Source organism: Acanthochromis polyacanthus, chromosome 1, assembly GCF_021347895.1.
Source record: "Acanthochromis polyacanthus isolate Apoly-LR-REF ecotype Palm Island chromosome 1, KAUST_Apoly_ChrSc, whole genome shotgun sequence".
NCBI lineage: Eukaryota > Metazoa > Chordata > Actinopteri > Pomacentridae > Acanthochromis > Acanthochromis polyacanthus.
The window spans coordinates 6,041,538-6,059,721 of NC_067113.1; the positions used below are offsets into that span (position 1 = coordinate 6,041,538).

General features: G+C 41.3%; 1 protein-coding gene across 2 annotated transcripts in view; it reads right to left on the minus strand.

Moving 5' to 3' along the window:
* The window catches only part of dicer1 (dicer 1, ribonuclease type III), a 42,844-nt gene that overhangs the window by 15,832 nt on the left and 8,828 nt on the right, over positions 1-18,184 (minus strand). For both annotated transcript variants that reach the window (XM_022221407.2, XM_051956167.1), the window contains exons 2-22: positions 16,079-16,186; positions 15,553-15,753; positions 15,278-15,440; positions 14,941-15,071; positions 11,860-11,994; positions 11,599-11,759; positions 11,203-11,371; positions 9,871-10,343; positions 9,051-9,183; positions 8,577-8,819; positions 8,289-8,443; positions 8,011-8,143; positions 7,759-7,834; positions 7,487-7,626; positions 5,648-5,827; positions 5,255-5,468; positions 4,989-5,142; positions 4,667-4,849; positions 3,959-4,064; positions 3,211-3,386; positions 1,153-1,912 (exon numbers count right to left, since the gene is read on the minus strand). In XM_022221407.2, coding sequence (XP_022077099.2) covers positions 1,153-1,912; positions 3,211-3,386; positions 3,959-4,064; positions 4,667-4,849; positions 4,989-5,142; positions 5,255-5,468; positions 5,648-5,827; positions 7,487-7,626; positions 7,759-7,834; positions 8,011-8,143; positions 8,289-8,443; positions 8,577-8,819; positions 9,051-9,183; positions 9,871-10,343; positions 11,203-11,371; positions 11,599-11,759; positions 11,860-11,994; positions 14,941-15,071; positions 15,278-15,440; positions 15,553-15,666 — 3,999 coding nt within the window. In that variant the 5' untranslated portion in view covers positions 15,667-15,753; positions 16,079-16,186. The remainder of the gene's footprint in view (positions 1-1,152; positions 1,913-3,210; positions 3,387-3,958; positions 4,065-4,666; positions 4,850-4,988; positions 5,143-5,254; positions 5,469-5,647; positions 5,828-7,486; positions 7,627-7,758; positions 7,835-8,010; positions 8,144-8,288; positions 8,444-8,576; positions 8,820-9,050; positions 9,184-9,870; positions 10,344-11,202; positions 11,372-11,598; positions 11,760-11,859; positions 11,995-14,940; positions 15,072-15,277; positions 15,441-15,552; positions 15,754-16,078; positions 16,187-18,184) is intronic.

The following is an 18,184-nucleotide window of genomic DNA, read 5'->3' on the forward strand; positions in this document are numbered from 1 at the left end:
AAATACTGGCTGACAAGATGACTTCCAGTTACAAGATGCTTGGCAGAGGAGGAATATTTCAGCATGATAACGAGCCACAATACGCTGCCTAATTACACCAGAGCTTCGAAGGAGGGGACGAGGCAAATATTCGGTTTGGTTCGTAATGTCTGACAGTGGGGGACGGATGGACGGAACGTAAGGGAGCGAGCCGCACATGACGATCGGTTCATAACGTCCAACGGAAGGCTGATCCACAAATTGACGAGCCGAATACCGATCATGCGACATTGTCCATCATATATCAAAATAAATATTCAGATACTCCTGGAAAGACCGAATATCCAGCCCTATTGTATACTACATTCAACTATGTTAAAACTCAAATGACTGAGATGCAGCTACGATATACATACTGTGTCAAAACAATGTCTTCATCATCTTTCATGTGATTAGTGCCAAAACATAGTTTTTAACAAGAAACATCCACAGTGTCCTTTAAGCCTTCAGGTAAAAACAAACATCCAGAAAACACATTTTCAAAACAACTTAGCAAACAAATGTGTGCTTAAGCTCATACGATATAATATAAAGCTCTAGAGCTGTTAGGTTTAATCTGTCAGCTTCTGTTTTCAAAGCCAGTTATTTACTTAGTTTAACTGGACACTTGGGATTTATTAACAAATTGCATCACTTGCAAAATAGCATTGTAATAGATAGTGTTTGATATTTGGTGTGTATAAATATGTTAAGCTGGGCAAAATACTTAAACAGAGGTGTCTGTGAATATTTTTCAGCCTTCCCTACTCTACTTAGATTAGCTTCAATAATAATGTGGAAAGGAAAACATGATAAAAAATAGCTCCTAATGTAAGGCATTATACCATAACATCACAAACTGCAGCCTCCAAAATTGGTAGAGTTGTATCAATACTGCTCCAAAAGCATTTCATCAAGAACTGAACATAGCATTCATAAAAGTAGGAGTCAGTGCTGGACAGTTGAACTAAACAGCAGATGTGGACTAATTGTGTGTTTACTATAATTAGCCAATGCCTGCTTAGAACAATACATTAATATTCCAACTTTAGAGAAGTTTTGAAGACTTCCATATTGATAAAAACAGCCAAATGGCCCTATCAGCATGTGTTGAGCAATAAAGGTCATTCTCACCTTCTTGCTGCGCATGTAGCTAAGACGTCCTTCATGAGCATCAGGGTAGGTACAGAACAGGTATGTGGTAATGGCATGTTTCAGGAAGGAGTCGCCAAGCATCTCCAGCCGCTCCAGGTTGAATCCGTCACTGGCATTTGATAGGGTCAGTGCCTGCAGGATGAGACCCGGGTTGGGGCCCAAGCTCTTGCGGGAGTCTCCTGATTGGGATCTGTGCTGGGCGTCAGCAGCAAGGTCAGGAGAAGATGGTGCAGGAGTGCCATGACCCGTGGCTGCTTGGTTGCAGACTGAGGTAGCTTTATTCGTGTGGTCTGAAGTCCTCTCTGGTGTACATTCATCACTAGGCTGTGGAGAACTAGAGCTGGGCTTCTTTAAGCTGTGAGGGGGCTGTACAGGAACTGAGGTAGTGGTTTGCATTGATTCAGGGCTCTTCAGCCCAGGGGAACTGGGCTGGTAACGTTGGCAATTGTCATGTTGGTGAAGGTCATGATGGCGGTCATCATCACAATCAGTGACTTGGGCAGTGCCATTAGTTAAGTTCCTGGTGCAGGAGGCGTCTCCAGGATCAAGGGCTGCAAATGGCCCCTGCTTAGGCAAGCAAGAGTGGTCACTACTCGGAGGTGTTCGGGAACTAGGATCAGTTGTTTCTGTCTCTTGGTGCTTACAGTGTTCATGACCTTCCTCACTACAGGACTCAGGACAGGAGATAAACGTTTTGCTGTCAATAGATCTCTTCCAGCCAAAGTCCAAGTTTGGATATCTGCCACATACAGAGCATTGATTCATTAGAATACTGGGAAACTGTCTGGATAAGTGCACACACAAATGCTTAAAATTTAAAGAAACTTTTAAATGTGCTCTGAAAGGGAAGAATTTTTACGAATGACATTTTCTATGCAAGCTTTGTGGAAAGTAATTCAGACATGTTTTGCTTCCAGTCTAATGATTCTGGATGCAGGATAATCCACTGTATTTTGATGGTGGTATAGTGGCACACTCTACAACTACAATTTCCTACAGAACTGTGTGTTGCCCTGGTTGGTTTGGAAATTCATGGGTGGAAAACCCCCTGAAGGAACTTTTCCTCTACATTTGGAGAGCATCTGAGGGACTTGCAATCCAAGACATCCAAATTGATGGCAATAAAGCCATGAAACCTCTACTGATAGTCTGATGACAGAAATACCATCATAAACTCAGTGATCAAGCTTTGGGTAAATGGTGGTGAAGAAATTACACATGAAGTGCTGTTATGTGATATAGCACAAATATGGCTACCTTTATACCACAGAAAGCTTTTAACATGTAACAACTTTCATACTTAATGAATTAACGGAAATGAATCATCAGAAACTGCAACCATTAATTCATAGGTCAATTTAATGTGGTGGTGGTTTTAATAGACAAAATTTGAAATGTGCAGAATTTAGTAAATTAAATGTGTTTAAACTGCACCGTATTCACGTTAGCATAATTTTCACACTAGTATTGCACAGCTAAAAATATTCTCTCTAATAAAAAATACTGAATAACCATTCAAGTGCAGCACTGAGAAACTGTACTACATAAACTACTCCATTACTGTCAGGTAACCCTTAGCGATCCTTGATGTGCACCCATCGGTTGTAAGTCCAACGGCAAAAGCATTGGATCAGTGGTGGACAACTGTAGCTTGTGCTTGTGTACAAAAGGCTGCTTGACTTGCTGGCTACTACGTTGACAAAAGGGAACTTTCGAATGGAGCTCCATTACTTTCAGCATGTGTTTAAAAAGCTGTTTTCTATCAACAGACCTGTGGTGTCCATTAAGGCTTTGGCCCAGTGCGAATTGTCAGCTAAAGGCTGTCCCAATGCCATGGGGAGCTGTGTTTGCACAACACTCACTTTTTTCCTTATCTCACTCATGTTCACATTTAAGTGACGGCTTCTCAAATGACAGAGCAAGCATGAGAAACAACAAGTTATATACCTGATTACAGTTGAACCGTCATAAAAAATAAAGGACTCCTAATAAAATGAATTAAAGATTTCTATGATGCGTCATCTGTGTGACGGGTACCTGAAGTCGGGTGGGAGGGTCTGGGCTCCCACTCCAGCTTCACTGGCTGTCTGGGCTCTGAGCTCCTCGGCAGTCAGCAGGCAGTGGAGACGGTAAAGGATGCTGGGCAGACACACTGCTTTCCTCCACAGAGAGGCAGGAATGGGGTGGATGGCACACAACTCTGGAACCAGGATCTTATAAACACAACAAAACATTAGATTGTAATGGTTGTATCAGGAATTCATGGCAACTTATGCGAAGGTGATGCACCCGAAACTCATCTGTACGATAAAATGCATAGTGTCTACAGACACTAGCTCAGCACTAACCCTAACACTGTCCTAAAAAATAGAAATGCAGGTATTCAACAGACACCACCTTTCGATATTAAATACATTCTTAGGAGCTGTCATTCTGAAGAGTTGAAATATATTCCGCAAAAATCTGAGGCGAGATAACAGAATTAGGTTAGTGCTACTTTCCATATCCTTGAACATGCAAGCTTCCTATCATTAGAGGGTGTAGCGATGTAAGGATGCAAACATACTGCATACTGGGGCAACAACATACACTGGAAAACCAAACTAAATTTTGATTTGATTCATAGCACATGAGCAGAATACGTAGACATCATCTACTGCACAGGTATAGAACGCATCCTCTGAGCAGATTAGAAAATAAGAACAGCTACGTGTTTATGTTATCTGCAGATGTCCTCGTGAGAGTACAAACAGGTCTTTGGTTTTCCAACAGAGGCGGCTATTACCTGTTTGTTCTGCAAACTCTCCCATTTGGCCTTCCTCTTCTCGGCACTGCTGAGTGGCAGTGCTTTGCCCTTCTGATTCAGATGGCGAGGGGTTAACAGGTTCAGTCTGAGAGAAAACAAGCAAACCCTGACTTGATCCTAGTCCAAAAAGTCATTTACAAAAAAATGGCCAAAAATAATACTAAAAGAATCTTGATAATTAAGAGTTTAACAAACAGGAGCAACATATTGATCGATGTTTATATTTCTACCAAGACCAATAAGACGAACATTTTTCGTGGCTCTCTTTTTTGTTGTGTCATACCATTCATACTCTGAATTACCTCATACATCACTAATGGTCTTAGTATCTCATTACCTGTCATATATGACTTAATATCATGATTGCTTTAAAATCTGTTTGGTGCAAATCGTAATATAAAATCTGCAATCCAATTCGTAACCAGTGGATAAGTTCAAAGTGCAATAATTTACAACTTCATTGAATTAAGCATACAAATTCAGTGTTTATACCTATTCTACATACAAAACTGTCTCTAGATATAAGTCCTTGGTCACTGTTCTACTTACATTTAATGTGGCTACACAATTAATATATGAATTAATGCAATTCATGTTTTTTATTATATACATTCTGAATGCTGAAAGCAAATCCATACAGTTCTATATAGATATACAGAGTGTAGTTCTGGTTTTTGTGCAGCTAACCTGGAGGAGGTGTGGTCTACATCCAGGAGTGGCTGGTTCAGGTTGGACAGGTCCAGGTTGTACTTGGTTTTGTAGTACTCTGCAAATGTCTCATACTCTGGTGAAGGAAACTTGCTCAGTGGAGTCAAGTCTGTGTACACATCAGCGACATAGAAGCGATGAGGCTGGTCGAAGTTACGATACCTAGAGGGAAGCAGCATGACAGCTAGCAGTTAGTTTGGGTATGTTTGCAACTGTTTTCATGTCATTTCGTTCCCCATACATCCAAAGCCTTCATGAGCGGTGACTGTACAGACTCCCTCGTCATTTGATGCTGTTGTACCTTGGAATGATGACAGCATCCTGGTAGTCCTCCAACTTGAAGGTGAACGGGTTCTGCTTGGTGTACTGAGTGGTAGGAATGCCAGTGCGGGCCTCAGACTTCTCAATGTCCTCCATGAACTTGAAGTCCATGTCTAGTGTGTTGGAGTCTCCAACTAAACAAGCACATTACGTGGCACAGACACCATAATCAAACGAGACTGATAAGCATCATCATTCACTTCATAAAATAATTCAATAAGGTGGACAAAAAGAGATTCTACTTGCCAACATTCAGAGGTAGAACGCAGTAAGCCGAGTCAGCCAGCGTAGGCTTGAACTCCAGTGCAGGTTTCTCCAGACGGAGGATGTGGGAGAAGATGTATTGGTGGAGGCGAGTGATGAGGTCGAGCTGGGCATAAGTGAGTATAAAGCCAGACTTCTGCAGTTCAATGGAGATGGTCACCTCACCCGAGCGAGTGTATACCGGGAAATGTGGGATCTGGACAGAATGGACAAAAAGGAATAACTACCGTCATCAGAATTAGTAAAAGCTTGGTCTATTGCCAAACTCTTTGGAGGTGCTCAAAGGAAACCAAAAAGACTTAAGACGAACAATGTTAGAGTAAGTGTGAAGTGAAGTAGTCAGAGGAAATGTAAGTTTTTAAAGAGGCGACCTACTCGAGGTATGGGTTTGGCAGTCAGGATGCCGAAGCATCTGGTGGTGTCCTCTGGCGGGTAAAGCTTCCTTCTGCGAAAATTCAGTTCATCAGGGAGAGGGGTGGTGAGGACCATCCCAATCACATATAGGTAGTAGGTCTGCTCCAGTGCAGCATAACTGTCCCGCAGACACTCTGGTATCTAGAAAGGACATAGCAGGGGCATAACAAATATGCACGTTAACATCAAACTGGAATAAATCTGCATATGCACGATGCTACTGATGCTTCAAGAGATCAGTTCTGTGTCTCTGCCAGTTTTTCAGATCATTTAAATACAAGGAAATGAAGAGACGGCATTTGTGAGCTTTACAATTCTGTCAGATGTAGTAAACCGTCACTTTCTAAATAAGGGTTTGGTATTCATAACTAAAATGTTTTAGCGAATAAAGTTGTTTTTGCCGTGTTCTCCTCGCATAATTTTCTGCACTTTGCTAACGTGAATGAAATTCCAGAAATTAGGTATGGAAACATCTAGTCATACTGCTATTTAACAAATGAACTGTGACATCTGCAATCTGTTATAAATGCACTCTTCGTTCTGCAAAAGTCATGCAGTGTAGACAGTGAGGGAAGCAGTTTGAGATGCTCAAATTCAGTGAAGTATTGATCATCTACAGTATTAGGGTCAGGCAACATCACATGAGCATACTTTATTTGTTTCTTTTCTTTTGCATATCACAGAGTAGAACATGTAGATGTCATATTTACCTGTTTCAGCCAAACAATATGAAAAATATAACTCTGTTGATACGTCAGGAAATTAAAACTTAAATGATTTTAATACTGCTAGCCTATTATATTTCTTAAACCTTCTGAACCAGAAACCTGCCGACAGGTTTCAAAGGCATGTTATCTTGGGAAAAAATGTCTAAATAAGTTGCCAAATTTATCAGAATGAGTAATTGTAAAAACAGAAAGAATTATTTTTTCTGTCAGTTCTTCCTCGTCTGCAGCTGACTGCTTCTGTTTCTCCAACCCTGGACTAATCTTTGCTGTCCTTGTCCTTCATTGTCAGACTTATAATAAAAAAGAGAGCAAATAAAACTACTTATGATAGAATATGTGAGAAAGGAGAGCTTTAATGAGCCTACACGCTAGCTCCGCTTTGGCTCCATCTATCTAACCAAAAGCTCAACATTAATTTACATTACAGCGTTTCATTTCAGCAGCCATAGCATGTGGAACAACCACATGCTTATATATGGGGGTCCTCAACTTACGTCGGAGTTCAGTTCCTACGGATCGATGCAAGTCCATTTTCGACGCTTTGAAGTTGGAACTTCGGCAAAAACGTAAACAAAGTCGCGATGTGCATCACAATATTGATCAGTTCTTCGGAAAAGTCATGAATACCAAAGACCTTCATGCATGCATAAGTCATTTTAAAAGATAATAGAATATGTTACACAGTTTTTACAACTTGAGCGTTTCATTGTATCTATTTCACTTCCATAAAGATGGCTTTCATTTTCTTCGAAGCGCTGCCATCAGAAGTGTCAGACTTACACTTGGGAGCCATAATGTCAGGCAGAAAGTTAGCAAATGCAGCACAATCCAAGGTGGCGTACAACCAGCAAATGTAAACAAAGCCATCTTATAGCGCCACATGACAACGTATTCGTCCGCTCCACTCGCCAACTAGTTCCACGTAACCAGTTTTAACGTAACGACGAAACGCCTTAGGTCGAAGGCGTCGTAAACCGAGGACCCCATGTATCTTCTTATTACAAGTTTTGCTTTGAGTCCTCTATAAGTATTGTTTGAGTGTCACTGAGCTCTTGTTTTACGCATGACGTACGGCTTTAGGGTAGCACTGCCTCCTCTTGGTAGAGCCAGGCCGGCCTGGGACACTGGTTTCCTCCTCATCATGAAGGTCCAGCTCCTCCTCATATTTTACTGTCTCCTTCCCGACAGGCATCAGGTGATCATCCAGCTCACCTGGGAAGAAAGAAGCAAAAATGAATAGAAAAAAGAGAAAACAAGCTAAAACACATACAGGTATGAATGCCATAGAGACTGACAGTGTGTGTCCATCATCAGGCATCTGAAAAACCTGAAGTCTTGTTTTACCTATTTTGTGGAGTTTCTCACAGCATACTAGTGCAACTGCTTTCTCTGCCAATCTGCCACAGTTCATTATAGGACCCTGGAAAAACAGTGGCACGTCAAGAAAATAAATGCACCCCGACAAGTTATAACAGAGATCATTCTTAATAAATCCCAGCTAAAAGACTGAACAAAAAGCACAACACAATGGATGGAGCACTAATTCAGGGTATAACCAGAAACCAAATTTGTAAAATAACAGACGTTGTTCCATACCTTAACAGGAACTCGGAGAGGGGAGTTTATGGGTAAGTACAGTGTGGACTGGAAGCGTCCTTGCCCTGTCTCCACAGTTTTACATTTGGGTGCTAGGTGCGTGAATGGGTCACTAGGCAGCCGAGCACAATACCTGAGCACCAGAGTTCAAAAATGCTGTTAAATAACACTACTATAAAAGCAAAGTAATGTCTACATGAAATTTTGATGCATGCATTTTTTTTATTAATAGATTATTCAAGAAAGAAATCCAAGTACAAAAACCAAAAATCATATACCTGTTAATGTGTCCAATAGCTGTATTGATGGTGACCCGGGGACCCCCATCTTCAGATCGGAGAACATATGGTGGGAGTATGTTGTCATCATCCAGCACCTGTTCCACTTCAAACTCCCTCACCTCTGCAGACTTGGAACACTTATTCCTTAAGATCTGCTCAAAAGAAAAGAAGACCATCACTAGTACCTCATTCTTTTCCCCTATTTGGCTAAATCTTCTAGATTTGACAAGACAAGCAATCCTAAGGCTGACTGTCCCAGTCCAGTCAGATAAGAGAAAAGATCACCTTCTCGATTGCCTTGTAGGTAGTGAGATCTTCCTCAAAAGCTTTGGTCCTCTCAGTGTCAGCCAGCATGATATAGTTAGAGACAGGAGCTCTAGCTCTGCCTTTGGACTGGACGTAGGACCTGTACTCTGTGGGCAGGTCAAACCGGACCACCAGGTTACACTTTGGGATATCAACACCTTCCTCAACTATGCTGGTGGCAATCAGCAGGTTGGTTTCATGAGCCCGGAATTTGCGGAGAACCTGTTGGAAAAAGGGATGTGGGTTGTGAGTCTTGCTTTGATATGTGATAACTGATGTCGATTTTTATATTACATCAAGAACTCCTTTCTAACATCATCAACACAACAATAATAGACTAATTTGAGCTGGTGAAAAGATTCTGCTGCTTTACACACACAACATTTAACGTCTAGTGTTGACATTGGATAATAATGCCAGAATGACAATTCCACATGATCTCTATTTGTGTACCTCCTCTTGTTTCCGGAACTCCACCTCCATCTGCTTGTTCCGCAGCTGGTTTTTGCCGATGCTGTGACCAGTGATGAAGTTGCTGCTGATGTAAGCCAGCTCTGGATCCTGCTTCCCTGCCTCTTTGATAAGACTGAGGAAGGAAGAGACAGCATGTGCCAATTATAAAACTCAGCAAGGACATTTTACCGTTTCTCTAAACTAATTATTCTTAAGACATAAAGTCATGTGACAAAGCAGGCTGAGAGTAAAGGAAATTGTTGGTAAACTCCTTTTGGAAAGCAAAGGTCTTTACCTCGCATGCCTCCCATGCAGGCTAAAATGGTTTATTCTCTTTGCGAATATGTAGTTGTAGTGCTTTGACATCAACAGATTCTAATGAAATTTTGGAGAGTATGTTCAAGCCTTAATAGAGGTTCTAATCATTGTCACACAATTTACAACTCCTTGTTAAAATAGGATAAATGTACTTGATTTTTATATGCAACTGATAAGTTTTTGTAAAGATTTATTTAAATGATAAATACGACTACAAAATGTCCATTTAGCATGTCATTTATTTGAAAATATCACTTAATTGTAGGACTGCTTCAGAATGTTGGCATTAACTATCTATATGTTAAATATTCTGCAATTACAGTACTTAGCTTCACAGAGACACCGAGGACAAAAAACAAGAACCACTGACTGCACACTAAAGGTCAGACATGATCATCTATGAAAATAGAGCAACAAGAAAAACTGAATTTCTGCTAGTATGCATAACTTTATCTGGAATACATAAACAAGATAAACAGCAATGAGGAAGACAAATCCTTACCGATTCAGGACAACAGCTGTATAACGCCTCTCCACAAAGATGATCCCACACAGGATGTTGGTGAACGGTGAGGGAAAGTTGGCTTCAGGCCTCTCTTTAGCCTCCACCTCCTCATCCTCATCTTCATCCTCTGAGTCACTCCAGGACACATAGTTGTCTTGGTTGCGATTGTTGTACCACTCCACACTCTCAAACTGCTGCCGCTCAAATGGCTTGTATTCGTGCAGGATCTCAAGTAGCCGGAGGACCTTTGGTGTGACAAACTTAAGGTCCAAGGAAGCAGGGGAGAAGTGCTCCTCGCAGAGGGCATGCACTTTGCGCAGGATGGTGTCTGTGAACAGCAGGAACTTGCGGTTGAGCTCCTCCGGCTCATGTTTGATGTACTTCTGAAGCTCACGCACCATTATGCCTGCTGCCTTATCTGCACACCAAGGCCCCAGCACTTGTAGCACAGCCCGGCAGTCACTCAGGACCTGGAGGACAAAAACAGGAAGTAACAAATTCTTAAGATTGCGTTTTCCTACAGGTGTGCTTGCTTTTTAGTTAACAACAACATGAACCTTTCTGCAAACCCTTAACCTTCATCTAAATTGATCTTCTGGGCTCCAGTCACTACCTGACAAAAAAAAACCCTGCTCCAGGGGCAGAAGTGCACAGTAGACCAGGGACTATGACTGTTACTAATTAGCTAAACAAGGCTTGAGGCTACTAAAACTTCTCTAGTGATCACTCACAAGTGACTCCTTTAATTATTATTACACAAAGTCTTTTGATCCATTGTTATTATGTAAATATTGATTCAAGAAAATTTTCATATTTGTCAGCTTCTGAACATTATTTTGCATTGAAGTAGAACAATACAATACTATAAAAACAAGAACCTGGCAATATTTGTTTCCACTTCTGAATATGTACATCCCAAAATGCTTTTAAGACTTCAGTCGCAAAATAGCAAACCAATGTGATCACTGTGTTTCCGACTGTCCCATCAGGCCGTTTTCTCTCAACTAAAGTCTGCTGCCTTCTATTTTTAGTCGAATTTATCTAATCTCCATAGTTGTTTAGATACAGTGGAAAGGCAAACAAGCAATCACAAAAGGGGGCTTCAGTTCTTGGTATTGTATGCTCCAGAAAGGTTTAGTCTGAATTTCAGAGATTTGTTGAAAACTCAGTATTATGAAAGTTATATTTGGAACCCCGTTGTTCAGACGGTGTGCAATAAGAACTACCCCAATAAAGAAAATTAAAATTATAACTGCATGATACACATACATAATTCCATATTTAAATAATGAATAAAATACAGAAAATAAAACACACTGAATCTTTAACCTGCTTTGAGATGAATGTGGGATCACGATCCTCTCTGGCAGCAGATATGTTACAGTCATTCAGGAAGTGGAGAGCGTCATCCAGCTCTGCCTGCAAACAGGAGGAAAGCCCACTCTTATCCACATAGGGGCCACAGTCCAGCACCACTTCTCTGGGCTGAGAGGCATATCTGTGAGATAACATATTTCACAGGTGTAAGGCACGAGTCATGATAATTCTCATCAATTTTCTTTTCAGGTGATGTTGCAAACGTCTTTGTTCTTCTTGGTTTAAATGAGCTGTGATCTGTGGAACTAATTGTTACTATGTTTACTTACAACTAGCTCAACGTTGCACACATTCAACAACACGTATAGTAAGTCCAGCAGCAGAACAACTGTAAAACGGCTTTATCACCTGTCCAGGACCACAAGGTCAGTGGCCGTCTCAGCATTGCTCTTTAGGATTCTCTCTAGATTCTGGATCTTCTGCTCCAGTTCCGATGGATCGCACTTTCCATTCAGAATGGAAGCTGTGAGACCCAGGACACGAGGACTGCATGAGCACTCCTCAAATAGCTGCACACCGAGAGAACAGCCAGGTCATTCACAATTATGTTGCATGACGGTTTGCAATTCTAGCCAAAAGAAATTTTTGTTGTTGAGATCACGTCCTCACCTTCATAATCTCACAGTAGGGGTGGTCTGTGATGGCCAGGTGACAGTCATCAAACACTACCAAGTTAATTTTAGATAACGGTAAAATTTTATTCCTCAGAACATGAAGGAATATGTGGCAAGTCATGACCAGCACCTGTACGAGAAAAAGTTGAGAAAGACAGCAGAGAAGAGAATATTATTGACCATGAACACAGCGAAATTCAGTGTGATGACACTGTTAAAGAAGCTACAAGCAACAAGGTAGGGATCGACCAATATGGGTTTTTATGCGTCGATGTTGATATCAAATGTTAGTCAGAAGGCCGGTAACTGATATCTGGAGCAAATATACAAGAGAAGTTACTTGTTAACAGCACATAGAGTCAGGTCCATAAGACGAACAAAGTCAGTGACAAAGACAATTGAAACATGGCCTGAGGCAGTTCTCTCAGCAGCAGAACTGTTTTACACAGACGTCTGGGGAATTATTTGAACATCACAACGTCCAGGAATTTACTGACACTGTACTTTCCTATATCAAAAACTGTTTTGAAAATGTCGATGCCATTCAAACAGATCACGTTTTTCCCCAACCAGAAACCCTGTATGACCAGTGAGGTCCAGACTCTCCTCAAGAGCTGCAACACCATCTTCAGTCCAGGGGAGAGGCCCCTTTATAAGTCCTACCTAAAGACAGGCATCAGGGATGCCACGATGGCCTCCAAGAGGAGAATCAATGACCGCTTTACTGCAAAGGTATCAAGGAAGATGCAGCACAGAATTCAGCACATCACAAATGACAAAGGCAGCAGCCATGTGGCTGTTGATGCCATCCCCTCACTAGCAGAGGAACTAAATAATTTCTTTGCCTGTTTTGAGGCTGAGAGGCTCTTAACAATCACACCTCACTCACCAGCCTCTACAGTGCCTTACAAAAGTATTCATCTCCCATTGGCTTTTTACCTATTTTGTAACATTACAACTTCTAATTTAAATAAGTTTTTTACAAATCTGAGTTTTATGTGATGAATCTCCACAAAATAGTTGCTTTTGAAGTGAAATGAGAAATTTATATATCAAAAAATAATTTTTAAAAATAAAAAACTGAAAATTGGCATGTGCATATGTATTCATCCCCTTTGGTATGAAGTCTCTAAAAGAAACTCTGGTGCAACCAATTACCTTTAGAAGTCACTAAATTAGTGAAATGAAGTCCACCTGTGTGTCATATGATCTGTCAGTATATATACACCTTTTCTGAAAGGCCCCAGAGGCTGCAACACTGAAGTAAGTGACACCACTAAACAAACACCACCATGAAGACCAAGGAACTATCCGAACAAGTCAGGGACAAAGTTGTCGAGAAGTACAAGTCAGGGTAGAGTTATAAAAATCTATCCAAATCTTTGATGATCCCCAGGAGCACCATCAAATCCATTATAATCAAATGGAAAGAACATGGCATCACAACAAACCTGCCGAGAGTGGGGTGCCCACCAAAACTCAGGGACCGAGTGAGGAAAGCATTAACCAGAGAGGCAGCACAAAGACCAAAGGTAACTCTGGGGGAGCTGCAAAGTTCCACAGCAGAGGCTGGAGTATCTGTCCATAGGACCACAATGAATCGCACACTCCATAGAGCTGGGCTTTACGGAAGAGTGGCCAGAAGAAGGCCATTACTTTCAGCTAAAAATAAGGAAGCACATTTTGAGTTCACAAAAAGTCAATGCAATCATCTCAGCCATTCCAGTTAAGAAACTTTCTAACTTAGGCCTCTCCATCCACAGCTGGTTTAAGAACTTTGTGACGGACCACCTACAGTCTGTCAGACTCTGCCCCACCTCTCCCCCACACTCACAGTCAGCACTGGGTCTCTACATGGCCGTGTACTGAGTCCTCTGTTGTACCTGCTGTACACACAACCGCACTCCAACCCATCTCTCGAACTCCATTAGAAATTTTGCTGATGGCACCACCGTTGTGAGGCTCATGTCAGGATTAGATGAGTCCGTTCATGGAGATGAGGTTAAGAGACTATCAGTGTGGTGTTCAGTGAACAACCTCACACTGAACACCACAAAAACAAAGAAAATAATTATGCAGGAGGGCAGTGGAGACCCGGTCCTGCTCTAGATCAATGGGGATTGAGTGGAAAGGGTCCACTCATTCAGACTTCTGGGTGTGCACACCTGTCCTCATCTGACAACACCACAGCAGTGAAGAATTCCCAGCAGTGACTCCACTTCCTGAGTGTGTTCAGGAAAAAGAACCTCGAGGAGAAGCTGTTTGTGACCTTCTACCGAGATACTGTGGTGAGCACTCTGGCATATTGCATCTCAGTGATTTATGGTGGATGCTCTGCAGCAGAGAGAGCTCTGCAGAGGGTGATCAACACAGCCCAGCAGATCACTGGCTGTTTTCTGCCCTGCTTAGAGGACACTGATAGATCTCGGTATCACAGCAGAGCTAGTGACACCGTTAAGAACTCATCCCACCCAGGACAACACGTTTGACCTGTTGCCCTCTGGAACAGCTAACCTCCTAGGAACAGCCGTAGCCTTGCACCGTCAGCAGAATAACTTCCAGCTGCACCACTTAACACCTAAAAGCAACTTATTGGGGTCTTTCTGTAACATCAGAAATGCTTGTGGAAGACTGCAGTGTTTATTACACCTTCAGCAGTAGATGGCACCTCATCTTCCAGACACAACTCTATTAATTCACCAGAGTGTCTGCCATGTCTGCAGTTGCACCCTACAGCACGCTTTGTTGCTTTAGCTGTACACAATATGATTAGCTGCTACTCATGACAATGAGTGCATTTTGAAAGGCATTCCTGACATATCACATTCACAAGAATGGGACTCACACACATATGGATGGACAACCTGGAAACATAATATCTCTGGCCACAGCTGTTGCTGGTACAAAGGCATAATAAATAGGGCATCTGTATTAAAGAACAAACTAAGTCTATTTGCAAACCAAGAAAAACTTTTAAGACAGGTACAGTGTTATAGTAAGTAAATTATCATCAAACCAGCTTTAACTTAATAGAACACAGAAAATAAAATAGTAAAAAACATAATAGTAAGCATACCTGATTCTCTATTATCTCTTGCCTCCAGTGTTGGTCAGTCCACGCTAAGGTCCTCTCCAAATCTGTGTACTCTCCCACCTGGAGGTCAGAGTGAGTCCTAACTGCAGCTGCTTGCTGAACTACAGATGATGCTAGGCAACACAAACCAGAGACACAGTAAAACACTTGGAATTTGTTAAAATTCATTTTTTTCATGCACAAAACAACTCCAAGACAATGCCTTAAATTAAAAAGTTGATTCAAGGATGAACAAGGCCATAGAGATTACAGACTGAAGCAAATAGAACATTCTGTGGCCCATCAAAAACAACAGAAGACATGGCGGTACTGCATGTACCTGTGTTTACGAGGAAAACAGTCCTCTTTGCATTTTCTTGGTAACATCCACGGATTTGGTGGGAGAGCTCTTTTGTTAGAAGTACTGCAATAAAGGTCTTCCCTGAGCCAGTATTCAAGCAGACAATAGTATCGTGTTCAAGAGCTGCTTCAAGAAGTTCTACCTGTGAAGAAAGTTTCAGTTTTACAGAAAAGAATGCCAACGGAAAACCTAAGATGAAAACCATCTCTTAATGTAACACAGACACACATCTATGTGGGTTGTAGGATTCTTGCCTGATATTTCCTAGGTGTATAGATGTTATCATGGATAGCCTCCTGCTGCCATGGCAAACCAAAGAAAGGCCCCATGGGTGAAGTGGCAGGGGTGACAAGCTGTAGGCCTGCCATGCTTCAAAGAGGTGAAGTTGAGGGGGCTGGGCTCCTCCAGTCGTCCACTTTATCTCATTTCATCCTCCTCTTCTTTTCAGAAGTTCACTGGCAGGGAAGATGAGTTTTATTCATTAATGCACTACAGATGGAAGTAACAAGAAGAAGTAACAGCTCAGCCACACACAACCACCTGTAGCACATCCACCGCTGTGCAAACACTTTTTTCTCCATATGACAGACAGCAACAACATTTACGGCAAAGATGTGTAAGAGTCTTTTGAAGCAACTTTTTTGACCAGATTTTTTTTTGTGATTGACTTTGACAATGACCAGTTTGTTCAGAGCTGAACTTTAGCCTGTAAGCATGTTTAGAGAATGAGAAAAGAATGTTAACAGCTTGTTAGGAGCTTGTTTTAGGAAATATACTTACAGGTAACAACTTAGACTTTCTGGATAAGCAGGCAACATTCAATCTGGGCTTCATGATAAAATATATCTTCATCAACTGACGCTTCCCCACATTTATGAAGAAACAGACCTGCGAAAGAAAAAATAAAGAACATTGTAGTCATTGTGCATTTTCAGACACAGGACAGGTACAATAGTCACATATGAATCTGACTCTACATCAGAAGAGTCATTCAATATAAATACACAATGACAAACATTCAACTTAACTTAGCTGCTACAGAGACTGTCTCTGTTATCCATAGACTGATTATTATCTGTTATAAAGTCTTATCTCTAACCAAACAGCATATGGCAGGAACCTTCACTGGATCCTTAGACTGCAAAATGAAAAACAGAGAGCAAAATAAGAATGGTACAACCAGGTGACAGACGCTGATGGATCTGCACACTAGACCAGGACAAACGTTCCATCGCTGGACTAGTACAAGCTTCTTTTGGGTATAACCAGGGGTGAAAGAAGTTTTAAATTCTTGCCGGTACTATTACCAAAAACCTCGTCTGCTCTAACTTCATGCATTTTAAAATAGCAAAGTTAAAATGCAAACAAACAAAAACATATTAATATTTTACTGTAGGCCAATGGAATAGATAGGAATTAATAACACTTGAAAATATGGTAAACTTTTTGCTTTAATTGAAACACTGATAAACATCCAGAATACAAGGCTGTAAGAACAGACATGAGGTCACGAGCAAACACTCCGAATGGAACTAAACATCAAAACACATCACCTAAAATATTTTCTACAGAGACCTAAAGTAGTTATAGTAGTAGCAGTTAGTTTCTGATTTTCTGTGGTAACCCTTCGTCAGTGTCCCTGTCTTTTCCTTTAATCAAAGAGGGTATTTTCCTCTGCATTATTTGCTTTGACAAAAAAAATCTTGACTGTTCTGTGGTGCTTCTCTCCGTTTTTATTTAACATATGTATCTGTCTATGATGACCTTTGTAAATCCTGTTGGTAGTTTTTCAGCCAATCACAAGAACGTGTGGAATTTCAGGTGTAATTTACTGCTCATCCCATCCCGGCGCAAGCGGGGCTTGTTGACGTCTATTGACCAGTTGTGGAAAATGTCCCAGTGCAATAAATCAAGCGCACCTATTTGCTATTGGCTGCTACTGGCCATAACAATCGCTGTGTTATGGAAAGTAGATACACATGCGCTCTCACGTACTGCTGAGTGAACGGTCGATAGCAGGCAGCCGTGCGGCGTACCAACACCAGATCTTTTCTCGGTGCTACGTACCGCCACCAGATCTTTTGCCGGTACGCAGTACCAGACCGTACCAGCTTACTTTCATCCCTGGGTATAACCCAAAATCATCACCAGACCACTGGACTCATATGAAGCGCCACCCATGGGTTCCCTGAGGAGCAGTTGCTCAGTGTGGTGGCTGTGGCTATTATCATAATCAAAAACATTTTGCTCTAGTTTTTGTCACTTGCAAAACTTGAGCAAAATGTTTGTGGTTTATGTTGACTAAAACTAGACCAAATAACTAAAACCAAAACACTAAATGTGAATTAACATCGGGTGCCAAAATTAAAAATCATCCTGTCCCACTGAAACTCCTCACCAGAGAATAAAAATGATTTTGGAAAGGCCTGTTTAGATTTCATACAAGCCTGTTCAAGCTGTTTCTAAGAAGACGGATCAATGTTTGTTGGAATTCATCATGCACATTTTACAATCACTAGTGTTCTCCTCACACAAAGCAAGAAGGATGATAGAGAAGCATGCCTATCTGTCTGAATCAGTCCTGCTCCAATATGCTCTATGAATGTGTGTTTGCTTGTATGCTAAGTTGAGAGGTTGTGCCCTGCCGAGTCAAGTGCAAAAAAAATAACACAAAACATCACGAATTTCAATAATGCAGAGACTTCAGAAAACTTTGGAGCAAGCAACCTGACAACTGCACAGTAAGAACTAGAGCTGCACGACTGATCAAATAATAATTGCGATCACAATTTTGGTTTCCCACAATTTAACACACATGACTGAGTGTAATACTGACATTTACAATGTTTCCCAAGCAAAAAACACAGCAAATTGATAACAGCCAAT